Genomic DNA, 18,064 nt, shown 5'->3' on the forward strand with positions numbered 1-18,064 from the left:
ATTTAATAACATTGACATCAAATATCACCTAAGACAACCACTTCCATAGAAAATTTTTTGTAGCAGCTGTGTCTGACTGTCTTACAGAAGTGTTTTGTAATTTAGAATTAACTCGCTGTAATACTGATGCAATTTAAGGTTACTAATATGTGCATTCAGCTGTTTTTCTTTATTAGTTCAAACAACCCATGTTATTGATCAAAAAGCAATACATTATCATTAGTCATATTATAAAAATTAAAAAATGGCTTTTGGAAATTTTCCTCCTTATGCAATGATTTCCAGTTTGGTAAAAAAGCTTTCATAAGTTGATCTTACTATGGGCACGTATTGCATTTTATTTAGTGTTAAAAATCATTTCTATGGTATATGTACATATTTTTACAGTTTTTAAAATACTTCAGAAATTCATATCTCATTCAGAAATTCATTATATCACAAGGCATGCATAAAATAAGCTTTATTTCCTTGTACTATTATTAAGCTGTCCAGAAGAAGCCTTTTTTTGACAATGGATCACTGAAAGTTATGCTGTATCTTTCTGTTAATTAGAAAATAATTTTGGATAATAAAATAAATGTATTAGAAAAATATTATATTAAAATGATATTTTTAAAACACATAATTAAATTAATGTATTAGAAATCTGTAATTTAAAGCAAACCTTCGTTCTTCAACTACATATTCATTTCCGATACCCAAAGGCTAATTCCACCATAATAACTTGTATTTTAACTCGTCATTATTCAGCAAAACTTTTTGATTAAAAAATTCTGTATTCGTCCTTTGTGATAAAAGCCCAAGATACGAACCTCCACCATCTGCAAAATGCATGGCTCTCTTTGTACAGGATCTCTGTGGCTGTTACTAGAAGCCTAGAGTATGTTCAAGCAGTAGTAAATAGGCTTCCTTATTCTCTGTTTATTTAGTGTGTGATATATTTGTTTGTGTGTGTTTATTTGATAGTGTGTCTGTATAAATACTTTTGTCTGCCATTGGAAATAAAAATATATGCATTACAAATCCGAGTTATTAAGTATATTAAGGCTGTTTACATTTTTCATTCCAAAACATATATTCAATTAAAATACATTATGCAATTTGTGTTCATCTACATTTGTTAATGTTTAATTAATGCCAACAGAAACATGTTCGCATAAATTCCTCTAAGTAATTTAAACATGAGGTTGTTTAAGAAGGCCATTTTTTATCCATTCATTTATTGAAATATTTGCATTACTTCTTATATATTAAAATTTACATATATTATGTACTTTTTTCAGTAGACAATCCAAGAATATTCTATATGTTAAAATGTATGGTATATGCAATAATTCCCCCCCCCCCAAAAAAAAAAGAAAAAGAAAAAAACTTATCCTCTATTTGTGATCTTATCTGATTGTGTCTTCTTCAAAATACACAAATAATCTGATGGAATGAAAATATTTTGGTCATTAAAACTTTTTAATCACTGCTCTTTACATCTACATTTCTTTTTTCACATAATCTGAAGTTTTCGAGTAGTCTGAAGGTTTTCAAACTGTGTTTCACAGAAATTTTAGATACCATGCAACTCCTCTAGGGCATCTGTAAGTCAAAATTTAAAACAATTTTTAATATCACTGGACATCAAAATGAAATACTTGAAATAATCTTTGCAATTCTCTTATTATTGTTAAAAAATATTAAGCAGATTTTTGTTTATGATTAAATTTATAATGAAATAATGAATTTCTTTTTACTTTCTGCATAAAATGCACAAATTTTATATTTCAATTCTTTAACATTTATTTTTCTGAGGATAGAAATTCTTCTATAGAAAAAATTACGATTTTAGAAGTTTTTCTGAATTTAAAGATTTGAAGACAACCCTGTTATAAGGGTTTACGATTATAATGTGAATGACCCAAATAATTGTAAATGGCCTATGGCCATACTTAATACACATATTATTTAAATTGACATGCTTTACCTGTAATGTACATTTGTGACTTATACATAATTTAAGTGCACCAGTTTACTCACACTTATCTGTATTGTATGTATGTATTATATGCATCTCTAGACTCAGGTTAAAGCTAGCTCGTTTCCCCTTTCTCAGCTTTCCCAGATGACATTTTTGGGTCTTTACTGGAACTCGACGCACACTTTATTTCGGCTAGAATAACCACTTATCTCACTCTTCTTTTATTCAAAAATTATAACATACTAATTTGGGGAAAAAATTATATTTTATGTTAGTTACTCATGACAACATTCGAAACAACCTACATGTTCGACAAGGGGTAGGGGTCTAGGAAAGCCACAACTTTTTCAATGAACTGGATGAATAAATGCAGCCCTGCCTTTTGTTGTGTTTTATGCATTTATAAATTTCTACCTGACTGTTTATTCTTTAATTCTATATAACACAATTAATCGATACTTGTTTCTTGTATGGAATTTTAACATTAATTCTACATAATAACATGAGTAATCTTTTTTTTTAAATTGTATTTTAGCATTATTAAAAAACACTTTGGCACTATGAACTGAGAAAATCTATCAATCTGTCTTCTACGTTAATTTACAATAATATAAATGTGAATATCTGAATGGAGTTATATTGAAAGATCTAGTGGATGCTATGATTCCATGATGGTCAATCCACCACATTGGAAATATTAAATCAAACAATAAGTAGAGGAAAGGATTCAGCAAGACAATATATCCTCTTTTGAATGAATACATTTAACTGTAGTTATTCCATATGATGTATTATACAACACCCCAAAATCATGGAAAATAACTTTCTAAACCGAGTTTACAGTGTAAAAAAAGTAGTGGAAAAATGTTGTAGTCATGTAACTGGGCTATCTAACATAAAAATTACAGCATATTACACCAGTGTTCTTACCTTTACTGCATATTACAACCAAATAACTACAATTAGATATGAGAAAGAACAGACAGTGTCAGTACAACCAAGAGTAAAACTTTTACAGAGTTGCTAATTTGAAAACAAGTGAACCTGTAAAACTAACCCTGCATACTGGTTTGCTTTAGATGCATTTGGTAACCAATATGCCGTAAGTCTTTACCAGATTCAGTTTTGAGTGCATTAAATACTATATTGCTCATATGTCTTGATCGTGACAATCAATGCAGCTGCAGCCTTATTGAATAGAAATAAGTTATATGACTCTCAAATAAGTGTTTGTAAAGTTGTTCAGGAAATAAATATTACTAAATAATAACATGTATTATGTTTATTGAATTGTACAAAACTTATATGTTATACTTTGAATTATCGTCAATTTTAATTGTCTGAAATCTGGTATTTGATAGTATATAGTTGTAGCAGTTTTTTCACTATAAATTCTGAAGAATCCGAAAATAAATGCACATACTAAAGTATTTCAAGTATGATAATATTCAGTATTTAAGATTATCCTAAAAGTATGAAATTTATTATTTTATTTGAAAATAAGTATTAGTGTATTCATGGCATGCAGGTCCCCGAGATTACTCTATTATCCACTCATAGGTGGGGGTGTCACCTTTGCCAAAGGCTCTTTGTAGCCTGCTTTAGGTTTTATACTAATTTTAATTACTGGCCATCTACTGAAATGGTTTCTTTATGTATATCCACCTTTATTCCAACTCTGGTATTTCTACGGCGATGGAGGTTTAGTTGACCATACTTCTTGACAATTCTTTTACTTTTTTTTAGTTTATTTATTTATTTTTTTTTTTTTTTCAATTTGAAGCGGTAGACCAGTATTTTCATCTCGCATAACTGTTTTTGAAGCACTCGAAAATCTCCTTCAAAGAGTTGGCTACATTGTGTAAATTTTCGCTATCTAAATTCCAAAGGAGTGACCGAATTGATCTGTAATTTGCATCGCACTCATTGATCAAATTTCTTTTTTTACTCAACGTTGCTTCTTCAGATATGGTGGGTAAATTATCTGATGTTCCACCTGAAGGAGTTTCAGTTGATGAATATTTTCGTTTTCTGGTGCCTGAAATACTTCTTGAGACTAAATCTTCATCAACTTTGAAAATAGGTGTTGAAAATAGCCATTCTGCAGTACATTCCAAACTCCAGGCTGGAAACTTCATGCCAGCAAACACAATATGCTTGCACAGCAGTCGGTTTCTTCTGAAATCTAAGCATGTGCATTGACATAGTTGTTTCTGTTCATCAAACATGACAGAATAAACTGCATCATGCTTAGTTTGAGAAGAAACTTTAAAGAAGCCATGTGAAATTTTTTTTATACTACCCACATAAACTTCAGCAGCTCTTAATTTTGTTTTTATGTGATCAATTAACCATTTTGGCTTATTGATTAAATAATTTGGTAGATGTTCATTGTATAATCTGGCCTGCGAAAGCATACTCAGATTTTTTCTGACGTAAATTCTATATCTTTCTGGCAGAAATTTCTCAACCAAGATCTTAATTATTTCAGACAGCATACAGTTTTTATATCCCTGAAGATATCTATATTTTAGTTCCTCATTTAAGCGTTCAACACCATTGTTCGAGTTTATGAATAAGTCATTTGGTTTGTAAGCCAAAGCCCATCTCTCAATTTCCTTGAACTATGTTAATTCAAAATAATCTTTCACAGCTTCATATTGGTTCCATGATTTTAATACCTCTATTGCTGCAACCATTTCATCTTGAGTTGGAGCATTTGCTATGGCACGTAATTTACACAAAAGCTCTTCTTTGGGAACCACTGCATTCTTTTTCTTAGAAGCCCATCTTGACCATGCCTGCTCTCGATGGAAACTACATATAAAAACCTTAATTCCTGTAAAGACATTTTCCAAACTTGTAATTTCTTCCATTGCAAAATCAACCATCCCATATTTTGGTCTAACGAGAGGCGACCAATTTTTAATAATTATAAGAGCTTCTTCTAATGCTTTGGCTGTTTCATTTTGTGTAATAATTATGCTCACTATTTGATAGTTCACATTTGTTTTGACAACTAAAAAATAAAGTGGGAGAGCATACTTACAGGTTCAATAGGTCGCGTCGAGAAGAACAAGATTAGAACCATATAAGACATATAAATTTTTCATTTCTTCACTTTGATATACAAATAACAGATTTAGTTTTGAATCTGTAAAGTCATTTGGCTCAGTACCATCATATGTATTTTCAGTACATGGTCTAAAAAAAACAGAACACTTGGAAGTATCCCAGCTATTTATTAACATTTCTGTATTTTCCTGGTCAATTTTACTAGTTCTAATATCGGATTTTGCTTGGCTTATTATTTTCCTTATTGCCTCCATTTCTGGATAAAATCGTCTGCGCGTTTTATCAGTTTCTCCCAATTCAGTTGAAACGTATACTTCTAATAGCTCTGCAATTACAGTAGCATTGCATTTTCCATTCTTAACTTTAGAAGCTATGAAATGCCGCACTCTAGCATCTATAGGTTCTATTACTGCAGCCATGTTACCCATTAGATGATTTTGATGATCTTGGTTTTAGGTAAATTAAACATGAAAACTTCTTCACCAGCAATACTATCTTTATTGGCTAGTTTTTCCTTAATTTTCCGAGATATCATAATCTTTCTTTTTCAGGTTGGCACTACCTGTAATTTAAACATATTTATCACAGTAAAATTTAGAAATTCCAGCACAGTCATCTAAAACTAATTATTGATAAAGGTTCAATTTTAAAAATTTTCTGTTCATAGCAAATTATTCAAAAAAAAAAAAAAAAAAAAAAAAAAAGGAGTCATTTCTTTCCTTTAAAAAAAGCTGTAAAAAGGATCTTCCATTTTTATAACAATAGATCAAATTACTTCTTCAAAGAAACATAACCAATAAAACTTCACTTTGAACAACTTATTTCTATTTGTAGCAAATTGGTTAGAATATAATTAGCATAAAAAGCCTTTATTTCTGGCCTGAAAACATCATTTTATTTGCATGTCAATTACTGAATTATTTATTTAGGAAAATATTACTGTTAAAAACCCTCTTTTGGCCCAAAAAAAAAAAAAAAAAAAAAACTATTTAGAAAAATATGTTGAATAAAGAGACACAAAAAATCATTTCTCTTTTTTACATTGTGACTCTAAAAATACCTTTTGTTTTTATGTCAAAAAGTATGTATACTTTATCATAGAATACCTTCAATACATCTTGCTCATACGTGACAGAATTATATTTTTTCCTTAAAAAAAAAATTCTCTAAAATTACTAAGACCATCTTAGAACAAAAAGTTAAATAAACTTCTACCTTGAACTGAGGCATCCTGTACATTCGGGTAACATTAATTACACTGGACAATTAACTTTTTTAGTTGTCTGGTTCTTGGAATATGCTTTACCAAAAGCATGATCAGTTTGACACTAAAAGAAAAAAAAAAGGTTGATCTTTACAATATGGTAACTGGTAGTTTGGCGACATTTTGGAAGCGATAAAGGTTACTACCTGGGACTTTGGTAATAATGTGAGCAGTACTCAGTTCCGATTACGCATTATTTTGTGTGAGGGAAATGAGAGATCATGGGATATGTCATGTGATATTAATAGACGAATTACGGTTCTTTAATCGGAAAAAGGGGGAAATCGGGAAAAAATCTGGAAATTTTGTATTTGGCTTTATTCTGTGTTGTGTGAAACAGTGTTCGTGATTTCTTGAATCCCATGGCCATAACTAAAGTGAATTCGAAATGGGTATTTATGTATGTATTAATTTAATGTATGTGCTCATTTATATTTTAAGTAGTGTTTTTGAATTTAATTATATTTTAATTAAATGATAGTTATTTTGTGAATATTATGTTTTTAGGAATTTGGTATACGTTTTAGAAGTAAACGTGCATGGAAATAATTAAAATATTTGATCAAATAAGTATTTGGAATGTTTGCGGTATGAATTCGTTGGTGACGTGTATAATATAACAAATAATTTAGAGGTAAAAGTTTTTGGATATTTTATCTATTTTATACGTGGAAATGTTCATATTTGGAAAGGGTATATACTTTTTCGTTATTAGGTAATTTCATATATGTTCTTTTTAACGGGTTTAAAGATTCAGAAAATTGTCATGCATTTTCGTGAAATTTTTCTAATTTATGAGAAAAAAGCAGTGTACATGGATATGGTGAAGAGTGTGTGCAATGCCATTTTTGTGCAATTCTGGGATTTTTTTTAAGTAAAAATAAGTCGACGTGTACATGGTTTAGTGATATTTTAATTAAATGATAGTTATTTTGTGAATTTTATGTTTGTAGGAATTTGGTATACGTTTAAGTTGAAGTAAACGTGCATGGAAATAATTTAAATATTTGATACTAAGTACACGTTGGTGACGTGTATAATGTAATAGATGATTTAGAGGTAAAAGTTTTTGGATATTTTATTTATTTATATGTGGAAATGTTTATATTTGGAAAGGGTAAATACTTTTTCGCGATCAGGTAATTTCATATATGTTCTTTTTACCGGGTTTAAAGATTGAGAAAATTGTCATGTATTTTCGTGAAATTTTTCTAATTTATGAGAAAAAAGCAGTGTACATGGATATAGTGAAGAGTGTGCACAATGCCATTTTTGTGCAATTCTGGGATGTTTTTTTAAGTAAAAAGTCGGCGTGTACATGGTTTATGTGTATGTGTTATTTTGAAAAACGCGTAAGGAGTATGGTATTGTGCACTTTTTCCCAATTTTGCAGTGAATATTTGTCATGATTAAGCAGTTTTGTTTGATAAAATTTCTAGCATAAGTGTAATCCGGCTAGTAGATTGTTGGAAGAAGTGTTCAGTAGATAAAAAGAAAAGAAACATGTCTTTACTTCGTGAAGGCAAAATGGCGGCGGGGAAAAAAAATAGAGGGTTGCTGTAGGAGAGTTGGTCGCCAAATTTTCGCCAAAAAATTGCCAAGTTACCATAATGTAAAGATCAACCAAAAAAAAAAAAAAAAAAAAAAAAAACACACACACACACATATATATATAATCCAAGAGGTGATATTTTTGTATAAATTTTTAAATATAACAATGTTATTTTACCTTTTCATTTTTTTCTTTAGCATAATTTTCCTTTTGACATTTATTCAGATCTTTTCCTTGATGGCAAACATAGGTTTTTCGCCCAAAGTGGAAATAGGGAATATCATCTAACCAGTTTAATCGTAAATCTGGAGTTAGTTCAACTGGAAAGAAAATTTTGATTTAGATCACAATCTGATAAGCTTTGATTTTTAAAAGAAAGAAATTACAGATCTCTATAAACATATTATACATTTAACATTATACTTTGATTTTTAAAAGAAAGAAATTACAGATCTCTATAAACATATTATACATTTAACTGTCTCTATATATACTACATACTGTAGACACTGCTTAATGTATTGCAGCTGATGTCGTGTATATTGCTATTGAATTTCTAAGTTCTGCTCTTTCATATATGGAAACATAAAAAATGCATCATTTGCTGTAATTTTATTTGCTCAATTTGGTTAATATAATCAAAATATTATACAATAAATTTCTTAAACTGAAGAACGAAAATGATTTTAATCAAGCATTTAGAAAAAAGCGCAAAACAATAAAATAATAAAAAAAAAAAAACTTAATTTCATACAAATTTTCAATAGCTATTGATTTGGAAGGGCTTCAGCACAGTTCCCTCTTCTTCAAAAGGGAGGTAAAAATTCCTGAAAACATCTTTGCCAAAATACACTTGCGTTTTTGCCCAATTTCAGATTTTACATTGGTAAAATCTCTTTAAACAAGGATGCCCTCCAAGTATTAAGATTATAGGTATAGAATTGGTCCAATAAATTTCAGAAACATTATGGACTACTCAAATGAACTTTTGCAATGAAGACTGTAAACAATTGATAAACAAACTTTTATTTTTCCTAATTAAAATGTTAAGAAAGTGGCTAGTTATATTTATAGTTAATTCAATTCCTATTTTAAAAGATACTTTTCTCATCATCTTATATTATCAAAAATGGGCAAATGTAATCACATTAAGCAGCACCTACTGCAAACATAGAGAGATATTAAAAGCATTAAACTATTATGTAAAAAAATTATGTCATTTTGTCTCATATTAAAATTATATATGCTAGGTAAAGTATAGAATGAGCTAGCTGCCTTATGCAAAAGGGATGCCTTTGAGAAGGTCTAATGGGAAACTGTCTTGTATTCACTTATATATAAGGAGAACAGGAAAATTCCCATGCAGCTAATCCATTCAACAGTATTTGTACCTTGATCAAACATCCAGTATTCAGCTATCTTATCTGCTAGTCCATTGGTGCTAAGAGTCAAAATAGACAGTAATGTGATTTTACACACAAGATAAGTAGCATTCATTGACTAAAGAAATATATATATCACATCACTAAAGAAATATATATACATTTCAGAAAACTTTCCTGTTTTCTAAAATTCAATATCTTTATTATTATAACTTCCTGATATTTCAATGCATTATAATTTTATGGTGAACTATTACCTGAAAATAAAACAGAATATTTTTTGAATTGGTAGTGTTTATTATAAGGTTATTTTGAAACATGTTGTTAATGATAAAACTAAAGAATGGATTTTCTTTATAGACTATTAAATGATTATATTTCAAATCAACAGACTGCATTCATACACTAAAATAGGATGAAAAATATAGTAGTCATCGAGACAATTGTCGAGTTTCTCAAGAAACAACAATAAAAATTTTCAAATCTAACACGGTATATCTTGTTTAATGTTTAATATAGTACGGAATGTTCCGTGAAGCATCAGCTATTTAAAAAAAAAAAAAAACATGCAATACCTGACAATGAAACCAAATAAAAATCAAACATAACGCTATTACACGTTATGCAACAAAATTAATGAATATGAACGTCTATAAACCCTTTTTTCAACTTGGACCGAATCTCGCAACATCAACTAGATCGTACGCAATAAAATTAATACAAATTAGTGTTGATAAGTTCTTTGGAACAAAATGGCCAAATATCAACTAAACAACCAAAGAAAGCATTTACATTCTAGAGGATTTTTATTTACTCATTACATCTTCAAAAATTACTTACTCTCTTTATCGAATGACTTTCCATAGTAGTAAACATATTTTGTTACAGTTTCTACTTCGTGTCTGCGAAGTATTTCTTTAAATTCGCTCCAAGATTTCGCAAAATTCATTTTGCCTCTAAACACAAAGGTTCATACACGAGACCAAGGTTCTTTAATATACGGACGAGACGGACTTTGAAACTCGTAATCGATAAACCGGCCATTCCCCTATCGTTGACACAAGTTTTTCTATCGATGGAAAAAGGAGACTCTAGGCCATCCGAAAAAGCGGCGACCGGCGTGTTTAGCCGTTTCGCTGTTAGAACCCGAAAAACGTTTTTTCAAGTGTTCACTATGAGTAAAAGATTTTTTTTTCAAACAGCGGGACAATTACCTCTTAAACATCTGTGGGCAAGAATAGAATTCTTTACTGCATATGTTCATCCTTAAAATTCCTGGGCAAAAAGTTTAGTTTGGAATTTCGTTCAATGTTTTGGCAACAGTGTTGTGAGCAGTGGGAAAATTATATGAGATTGTTTGCAGTCTAAAAGAGAAATAATTTTTCTTTAAATTGTAGATGTGTAATTTATTTTATTCTTTTTTATTCTTTAATATGCATCTGAATGTATAAAGAAGTGTACTTGAATCTTGTCATCATCAGTCCGCGAGAAAGCGTAATTTGTATTCGTTCGTTATAATTTTTGTGAAAGCTGAAAAGGGTCACAAATAAGAAGCAAAGAACGTGAGTATTTATACTTATGGTAGTGATATTTGCTAGGAATCATTGATGGATAACTGTAATTCGAAGAACGAATTAGAAGGTGATTCTGATGTAAAAATTGAATTTTGCGATGCAGATTCTTTGGAAGAGAATTCTGAATCTGCAAGCCAGTATTACGACTCTGAGTCTTGCGATAGCCCGTCTGGTAATGAAAATTCGTCTCTTCAACGCAGACGATATGGGGATGATGCATATGAAAGTGATGGCACTTTTGTCGAGCGTAGATATGGAAACCGTTCTCGAGATCCGCAAGCTGAGAGACCTTATTCCTGTCACCTATGTCCTAGTGCCTTTAGTATCAAAAGCAGACTTTTGACACATATAAAAATCCATACAGGTGATAAGCGTTATAAATGTGAGGTATGTGATAAAAGATTTGTCCAGTTGGGCCAGTTGAAGAATCACAAAGTTACCCACACAAATGAAAGACCTTTTGTATGTGTTACATGTGGTGCATCATTCAAAGACAAAAATTGTTGGAGCAGGCATCAGCGAATGCATTCAGGTTTTAAACCTCTAACATGTGATGAATGTAAAAAGTGTTTTAGAGATAAAACTGCATTAGAGAATCATAAACGAATTCACACAGGGGAAAAGCCATTTAAGTGTGATATATGTAATAAAAAATTTATGTCTAGGAGTTCTCTTAATTATCATTATAAGTACACTGAGAAAATGATTTATGAATGTAATGTATGCTCTGTTTCATTTAGTGGTAGAAAATCTCTGTTGGATCATGAAAAGACCCATGTGAAAAAATCATTTTTGTGTGATGCTTGCAATATAACTTTCTCAGAGTATTCCGAATTTGAAAAACATAAATTAATTCATACGACTAATGAAATTCATGTTTGTGATATATGCAATAAGTCATTCATGAGTGAGTCTAGTTTGGAGGTTCATTTAAAAATGCATACTAAGGAAAAACCACACAAGTGTAAAATTTGTCAGAAACAATTCGCTTTCACTAAAACACTCTTGAAGCATTACTTGGTTCACGATGATGAACAACGTTTTAAATGTAAACTGTGTCCCAAAACCTTTAAAGAGAGTTCTGCCTTGGAGAAACACATACAGCTTCATAAAGAAAAACGATATGCATGCGAGATGTGTGAGAAATCATTTGCTCGGAAAGGTTTCCTAAATATGCATATGCGTGTGCATAGTATTGACAATCCATATGTTTGTGATAAATGTCATAAAAAGTTTGCTTGTAAAAGTGCTTTAGAACAGCATGTGTTGGTTCATACCGGTGAAAAACCTTATGCATGTGACATTTGTCCCAAAAGATACAAGAGAAAATCTCTTCTTCGAAAGCATTCTCGTATTCATGAAGGTGAAAACATTCAATACAAAGTTGAGGAATAAGTTTTATCAACATGAATCACCAGGAAAGCCTTTAATAAGTGTATAAAAATATTACTAACTGTATCTTATGTGAGAGTTTGATTTCAAATTTTTTATTAGTGTAATCTTTTTATTTAACAGTATGAGATTCCTTGAAACCATATTATTAAACAGCAAGATTTATTTGTAGAATTTCTTATTATTACATTATCATTTAAAGGAGAAAAGCTTTTTGAAGCATGTAATTGCCTATTTCTTTATTTGTAAATGTTTTTTCAAATTCCATTTCACAGTTTATATTATTCGGTTAAGAAATCAAATCAGCAAGCTTTAATAAGAATTTTTTAATCTATCTGTGAAATGTAATGCAGTTATTTACCTTTAAGGAATATGAAGTATTTTTTTAATAATAATAAATGATAATTGTACGTGAAGAGTTTCTGTTATGATTTATTTAAAAAATGAAATAACTATGTTACTGAAACCAGTAAAACAGGAAGAAAATTATTGTATTAATAAAAATTGATCAAAATGCAAATGTTGCTCATTATTAGAAATTGGAAAATTATTTTGTTAAGGACCATTTACTACTTTGCTTTTTCTGTTATGCATGACTGAGTGATTTATGTTGCATACAGAGATAGGCCTAATTTTACTATTAAGTAAACCTACATAGTGACCTAAGGGCTACTAAATTGTCACGAAGTTTCTAAAATTTAGAATCTCAAGTAGTTAATTCCTGTTGGTGTAAATGCAGATTCTGTGCCAATTTGGTGGATTAAAAAAAAAAAAAAAAAAAAAAAAAATTGACATTTACGATTTTGAATGAAATCTGTAAATGTGTACAAAAAAATTAAAAAGGGAGGAGGGATACCTTATTTTAAAGCAAATTAAGGCTAATCTTTTGGAATATGGTAACATGTAGTTTGGCGACATTTTGGTAAGGCGATGAAGGTTGCTAGGTAGGACTTTAGCAATAATCTGAGAAGTACACAGTTCGAATCACAGATTATTTTGTCTCAGAGAAATGAGAGATCATGTGACATGTCCGATCGTGGTTTTGGCTAATAAGAACTTTGAAACAATTTCGCTGCTTAAAGTGCAGAACCGCCCACTTATTTGTTCGGCGCTTTTTACAAGAGTAAGAAGATTTGGATTTTTGTCAATTTTCTTTGACTTTTTAAGTGAAAATAGGTCGATGTGTACATGGATAAAGTCAAGCGTGTGCACAATGCCATTTTTGTGCAATTCTGGGATTTTTTTTTTAAGTGAAAATAGGTCGACGTGAACATGGATACGGTATCCAATGTGCAATTCTTAAAAACGTGCGAAGCAGTGGGCGATTCTGCACTTTCTCCCAATTTAGCACCTAATCTTCGTCATGATTAAGCACTTTTGTTCCATAAAAGTTCTAGCATAAACGTAATTCGGCTAGCAAGTTGTTGGAAAAAATGTTGAGTAAAAAAAAAATTGGCGTCAAAAAAAAAAAAAAAAAAATGGCGTCAAAAAAAAAACAAACTAGCAGGTTGTTGTAGCAGGGTTGGTCACCAAAACATCGCCAAGTTACCATAATCCGAAGATTCACCCAAATTAATTTTCGTGTTATGGGATTCATCATATTATGAACTTGGAATGTTACCTATCGTATATTTAAAAGCAGCAGTAGCAAAAAAGAAAACTGTTATAGCTCAACAAGTTAAATGGTAATATTTAAAATGAATTATAAATAGTAGGAAAATGTATTTTTCGGTTGATCTTTACAATATGGTAACTGGTAGTTTGGCGACATTTTGGAGGCGATAAAGGTTACTACCTGGCACTTTGGTAATAATGTGAGCAGTACTCAGTTCCGATTACGCATTATTTTGTGTGAGGGAAATGAGAGATCATGGGATATGTCATGTGATATTAATGGACGAATTACGGTTCTTTAATCGGAAAAGGGGGGAATCAGGAAAAAATCTGGAAATTTTGTATTTGGCTTTATTCTGTGTTGTGTGAAACAGTTAGGTGAATTTTTGGATCCCATGGCCGTAACTGAAGTGAATTCGAAATGGGTATTTATGTATGTATTAATTTAATGTATGTGCTCATTTATATTTTAAGTAGTGTTTTTGAATTTAATGATATTTTAATTAAATGATAGTTATTTTGTGAATTTTATGTTTTTAGGAATTTGGTATACGTTTTAGTTGAAGTAAACGTGCATGGAAATAATTTAAATATCTGACACTAAGTATTTGTAATAGTTGCGGTATGAATTCGTTGGTGACGTGTATAATGTAATAGATGATTTAGAGGTAAAAGTTTTTGGATATTTTATTTATTTTATATGTGGAAATGTTCATATTTGGAAAGGGTAAATACTTTTTCGCGATCAGGTAATTTCATATATGTTCTTTTTACCGGGTTTAAAGATTGAGAAAATTGTCATGTATTTTCGTGAAATTTTTCTAATTTATGAGAAAAAAGCAGTGTACATGGATATAGTGAAGAGTGTGCGCAGTGCCATTTTTGTGCAATTCTGGGATGTTTTTTTAAGTAAAAATAAGTCGGCGTGTACATGGTTTATGTGTATGTGTTATTTTGAAAAACGCGTAAGCAGTATGGTATTGTGCACTTTTTCCCAATTTTGCAGTGAATATTTGTCATGATTAAGCAGTTTTGTTAGATAAAATTTCTAGCATAAGTGTAATTCGGCTAGTAGATTGTTGGAAGAAGTGTTCAGTAGATAAAAAGAAAAGAAACATGTCTTTACTTCCTGAAGACAAAATGGTGGCGGGAAAAGAAATAGAGGGTTGCTGTAGGAGAGTTGGTCGCCAAATTTTCGCCAAAAAAACGCCAAGTTACCATAATGTAAAGATCAACCTATTTTTCCTTAACTTAAGCTATGACAAAATAAACAGCGAAAGGGGAGATAAAATTCAGAATTTTTTTTGTTTAATTAAGAATGTTGTGTGACACAGATGCTTGTCTGCAGTAGTGAGAAGGATTGCCATCATGGAAAACATTCTCACAGAAAACAACAGATCAGTGGTGATTCTGATACTGCTGATTAAGAAGCTGGTGGCAAAAAGAAGAATTATTATGACTGATGAATGGAGACATACTCTTTCTTAGGCAGGCATGGTTACTATGTGTATCAGACTGCTATTCAATCTACAGTTTCAGTAATCTGACAACTGGTGGCCTGTAAAAGTAAAATTGCAAATAAAGTGGTCTTTTTGCAGTTTTACTTTCACTTTTCAAAAGAAGGAAAATCTAGAGTATCACTATTCGAATACCTATTTCAGCATGAAATTAAACATACAGCAAGATCCATTCATGGAAATTTTAAATGCAGTTAAGGATTATATCATTTTAGGGTCACAACTATGTCTGTGGCAATTTCCTTAAGAGTACAGGTTTTTGAAGAAAAATTATCTTTTTGAGAGCCATAAAAATCTGAAAAAAGAAATGAAGTATATCAGTTTTTTTATAATAATAGAATTATTTATGAAGCTGTTTCAATACTCACATTTACTTTACTTTTTATGTTAATTTTTTGTTGGATATGCTTAACATCATGCCTTTCTACCAGCCTGAACAGAATTAAATATCGTGTTTAACCAGTAAATTTTTACTTGCATATGGTTAGTATCACCCTTTTCTGCTAACGTGAACTTAATTGTGCTAATTATTGTGTTTAAAAAGCTAAATTTAACTTATGTGTGCTTAATGTGTTTAACCTACTAAGTTTTAGCTAAATTTGACATATATATGCTTAGTATCATGCTATGCACTAAATATAATGTTTAAAATGCTGAATTTGATTCATATGCTTTATATCATGTTATAATTCAAAACTTAACCATGTATCATTAAAACCATTATCATTCATAAACTTGATGACAAAAAAATGCATTTTCTGCCATCAGGCTCTTTGTGGAAGTACACCCTAAAAAATATTTCCTTAAAATCATTTTGAAATTATTCAGACTACACTTCATTTCAAATATGTATCTGAAATAACAGTTAGTCTATCAAAAGTGTTTGAAATTATTTAGACTGTGCTTTATTTCTTGTGTGTACTGAGCCCACCACCAGCCGAATGGTAAAGTTGCTGAACATTGGTATTCTGGCCCAGGGTTGGAATCCCAGCAAAAGAGCTGGCTGTATGGGTGTTTTCATAATTTCCCCTACGTTTTAATGTCTATACGAGCCAATTTCCCTTAGAAAGTCCTTCATAAAGGCATCTCCTCCCTTAGGATCTCTTCTCTTATGTGTTTTGCTATAATAAACTAACCATCTTTATAATTTGTTAAAAAATTTAACATTGTATTTTTTAACTAAAAACTTTAAAGTGGCTGAGTATTCTTCTGTGCCATATCGCTGAGAACAATGTCTAACGAAACTGCTTTCTGTTTGCTTTATGTGAGAATTCGTGATTTTGCTTGCTTCACGCATTTTGCTTTTAGTGAGTGTGCCTTAGTATTGCGATTTACTGCTTTCTCAGTGCTAAATTATGGAAAATAATTCCTTTGTTCCTGATGAATTTCCCCTGCTGGGGAATGTTAACACCGATACCACTAAAGCTACTTTTTGGGCAGATGCCATGTGCTCTGATGTGTGTGATGGTATGTGCTTTGATAGTGTGGTGATATGTGCTTGGATAATTATACTCCTGCAGTTGAAAGTTTTCCTGATGTACCCGATATTATTGTATTTGGATAATCTCGATATTGATGACCTAAAGAATGTGAAAAAAACTCTTAAATTTGGATACTTCGAACTTCGTGTCATTGGATCCTGCACGTGTTGATCAAATTGTTAAGTGTTTGAATATCTACATTAGGAAATCACTAAGTGTTGCTGAAACCTCACGTAAAGCTGTGTTACGTATTTGTGAACGGCTACTAAGTGAAATATATATATATAATGATAGCAAGGAAAAGACGGAGCAGCGTGGATATATGAAAAAATCCATATACATAAATAAATGATATGAAAAAAAAAAAAAAATATTATACTTTACTCACATTTGTTGTGCTGATTGTATTATGTATTCCTTGTAATAATTCTGTTCCGCTGTGTATTTACAATCAAGTACATGATTCTCTTAACTTTGCTTGTGTTTTGTTTATATGTTCTTTCATTGATTCTTTACTGTTATATTATATTAGAAATAACTGTCTTGCATATTAGCATTTCTTTACCTAATTACTACTGATTTTGCACTGCTATTTACTTATACTGTGTGCCTGCACCTTGATTCCTCCCGCCTTGGCTCTCATCTGCTGGTTGTATCGATTTGGTGACTGTTGGCTCATTACTTAATGGACTGTGTCATTCATCGAATGCTGTATCTGTGCCACATATTGCTTATCCTACTTGTACATCACATGTTACGGCATCCTGATCTACGTATTTGAAACTTTTATTATGTTCGAAAACCGTCCAGTTGTGTTACACTGGGATAGCACTTATGCGCAAGTACCCGTCTTGTGAACCGCGGTTGCCTGAGCCAGCTATTGTACTTTATAATGTAACAAAATTTCAATACCTGTGGTTATGTGGATATGAGCTACCAAGAATAATTGAAAGCTCTAATAAAATGGAAGGTTTCAGCCATTTATATACTATATCATTTCGAAGTGTCTCTTTTATGTATGTACTCTATATTCCTTAAGACTAAGAATTATGTAGCTTAGTAAATATGGCAGATGTTATATCAAGTTTTTTTTTTCAGTTTTGCTTGCAGGTTTTTCTTTCTAGTGTTTTTATTATTAAATCTGGATTGTTTTTGCATAAATAACTGATTAAAACATGTCAATACCTTAATAATTATTTAATCAACTTTTATTATACAACAATAATTTTTATTACTAAATAAGAATT

The 18,064-nt window shown here is 30.7% G+C and overlaps 1 protein-coding gene and 1 long non-coding RNA gene across 3 annotated transcripts; one reads left to right on the forward strand and one right to left on the reverse strand.

Annotated features, from left to right (window-relative positions):
* Positions 1-1,445: 1,445 nt before the first annotated feature.
* On the reverse strand, positions 1,446-10,275 carry LOC118201863 (uncharacterized). 2 transcript variants are annotated; one of them, XR_015044047.1, is made up of 3 exons: positions 10,080-10,275; positions 8,035-8,177; positions 1,446-1,587 (listed from the first exon to the last, which is right to left on the reverse strand). It is a non-coding gene; the product is annotated as an uncharacterized LOC118201863 (long non-coding RNA). The 2 variants fall into 2 exon arrangements; XR_015044046.1 differs by lacking the exon at positions 1,446-1,587 and adding an exon at positions 3,496-5,603.
* A 263-nt stretch (positions 10,276-10,538) lies between these two features.
* LOC118201860 (uncharacterized) lies at positions 10,539-17,810 on the forward strand. The gene has a single exon (XM_035374024.2). It carries the CDS (start codon positions 10,847-10,849, stop codon positions 12,206-12,208), a length of 1,362 nt encoding a protein of 453 aa, XP_035229915.1. The 5' UTR covers positions 10,539-10,846; the 3' UTR covers positions 12,209-17,810.
* The last annotated feature ends 254 nt before the right edge of the window (positions 17,811-18,064 follow it).

This window comes from Stegodyphus dumicola, chromosome 11, assembly GCF_044657685.1.
Source record: "Stegodyphus dumicola isolate Sdum_Otavi_A_Nest chromosome 11, ASM4465768v1".
In the NCBI taxonomy this organism is placed as follows: Eukaryota; Metazoa; Arthropoda; class Arachnida; order Araneae; family Eresidae; genus Stegodyphus; species Stegodyphus dumicola.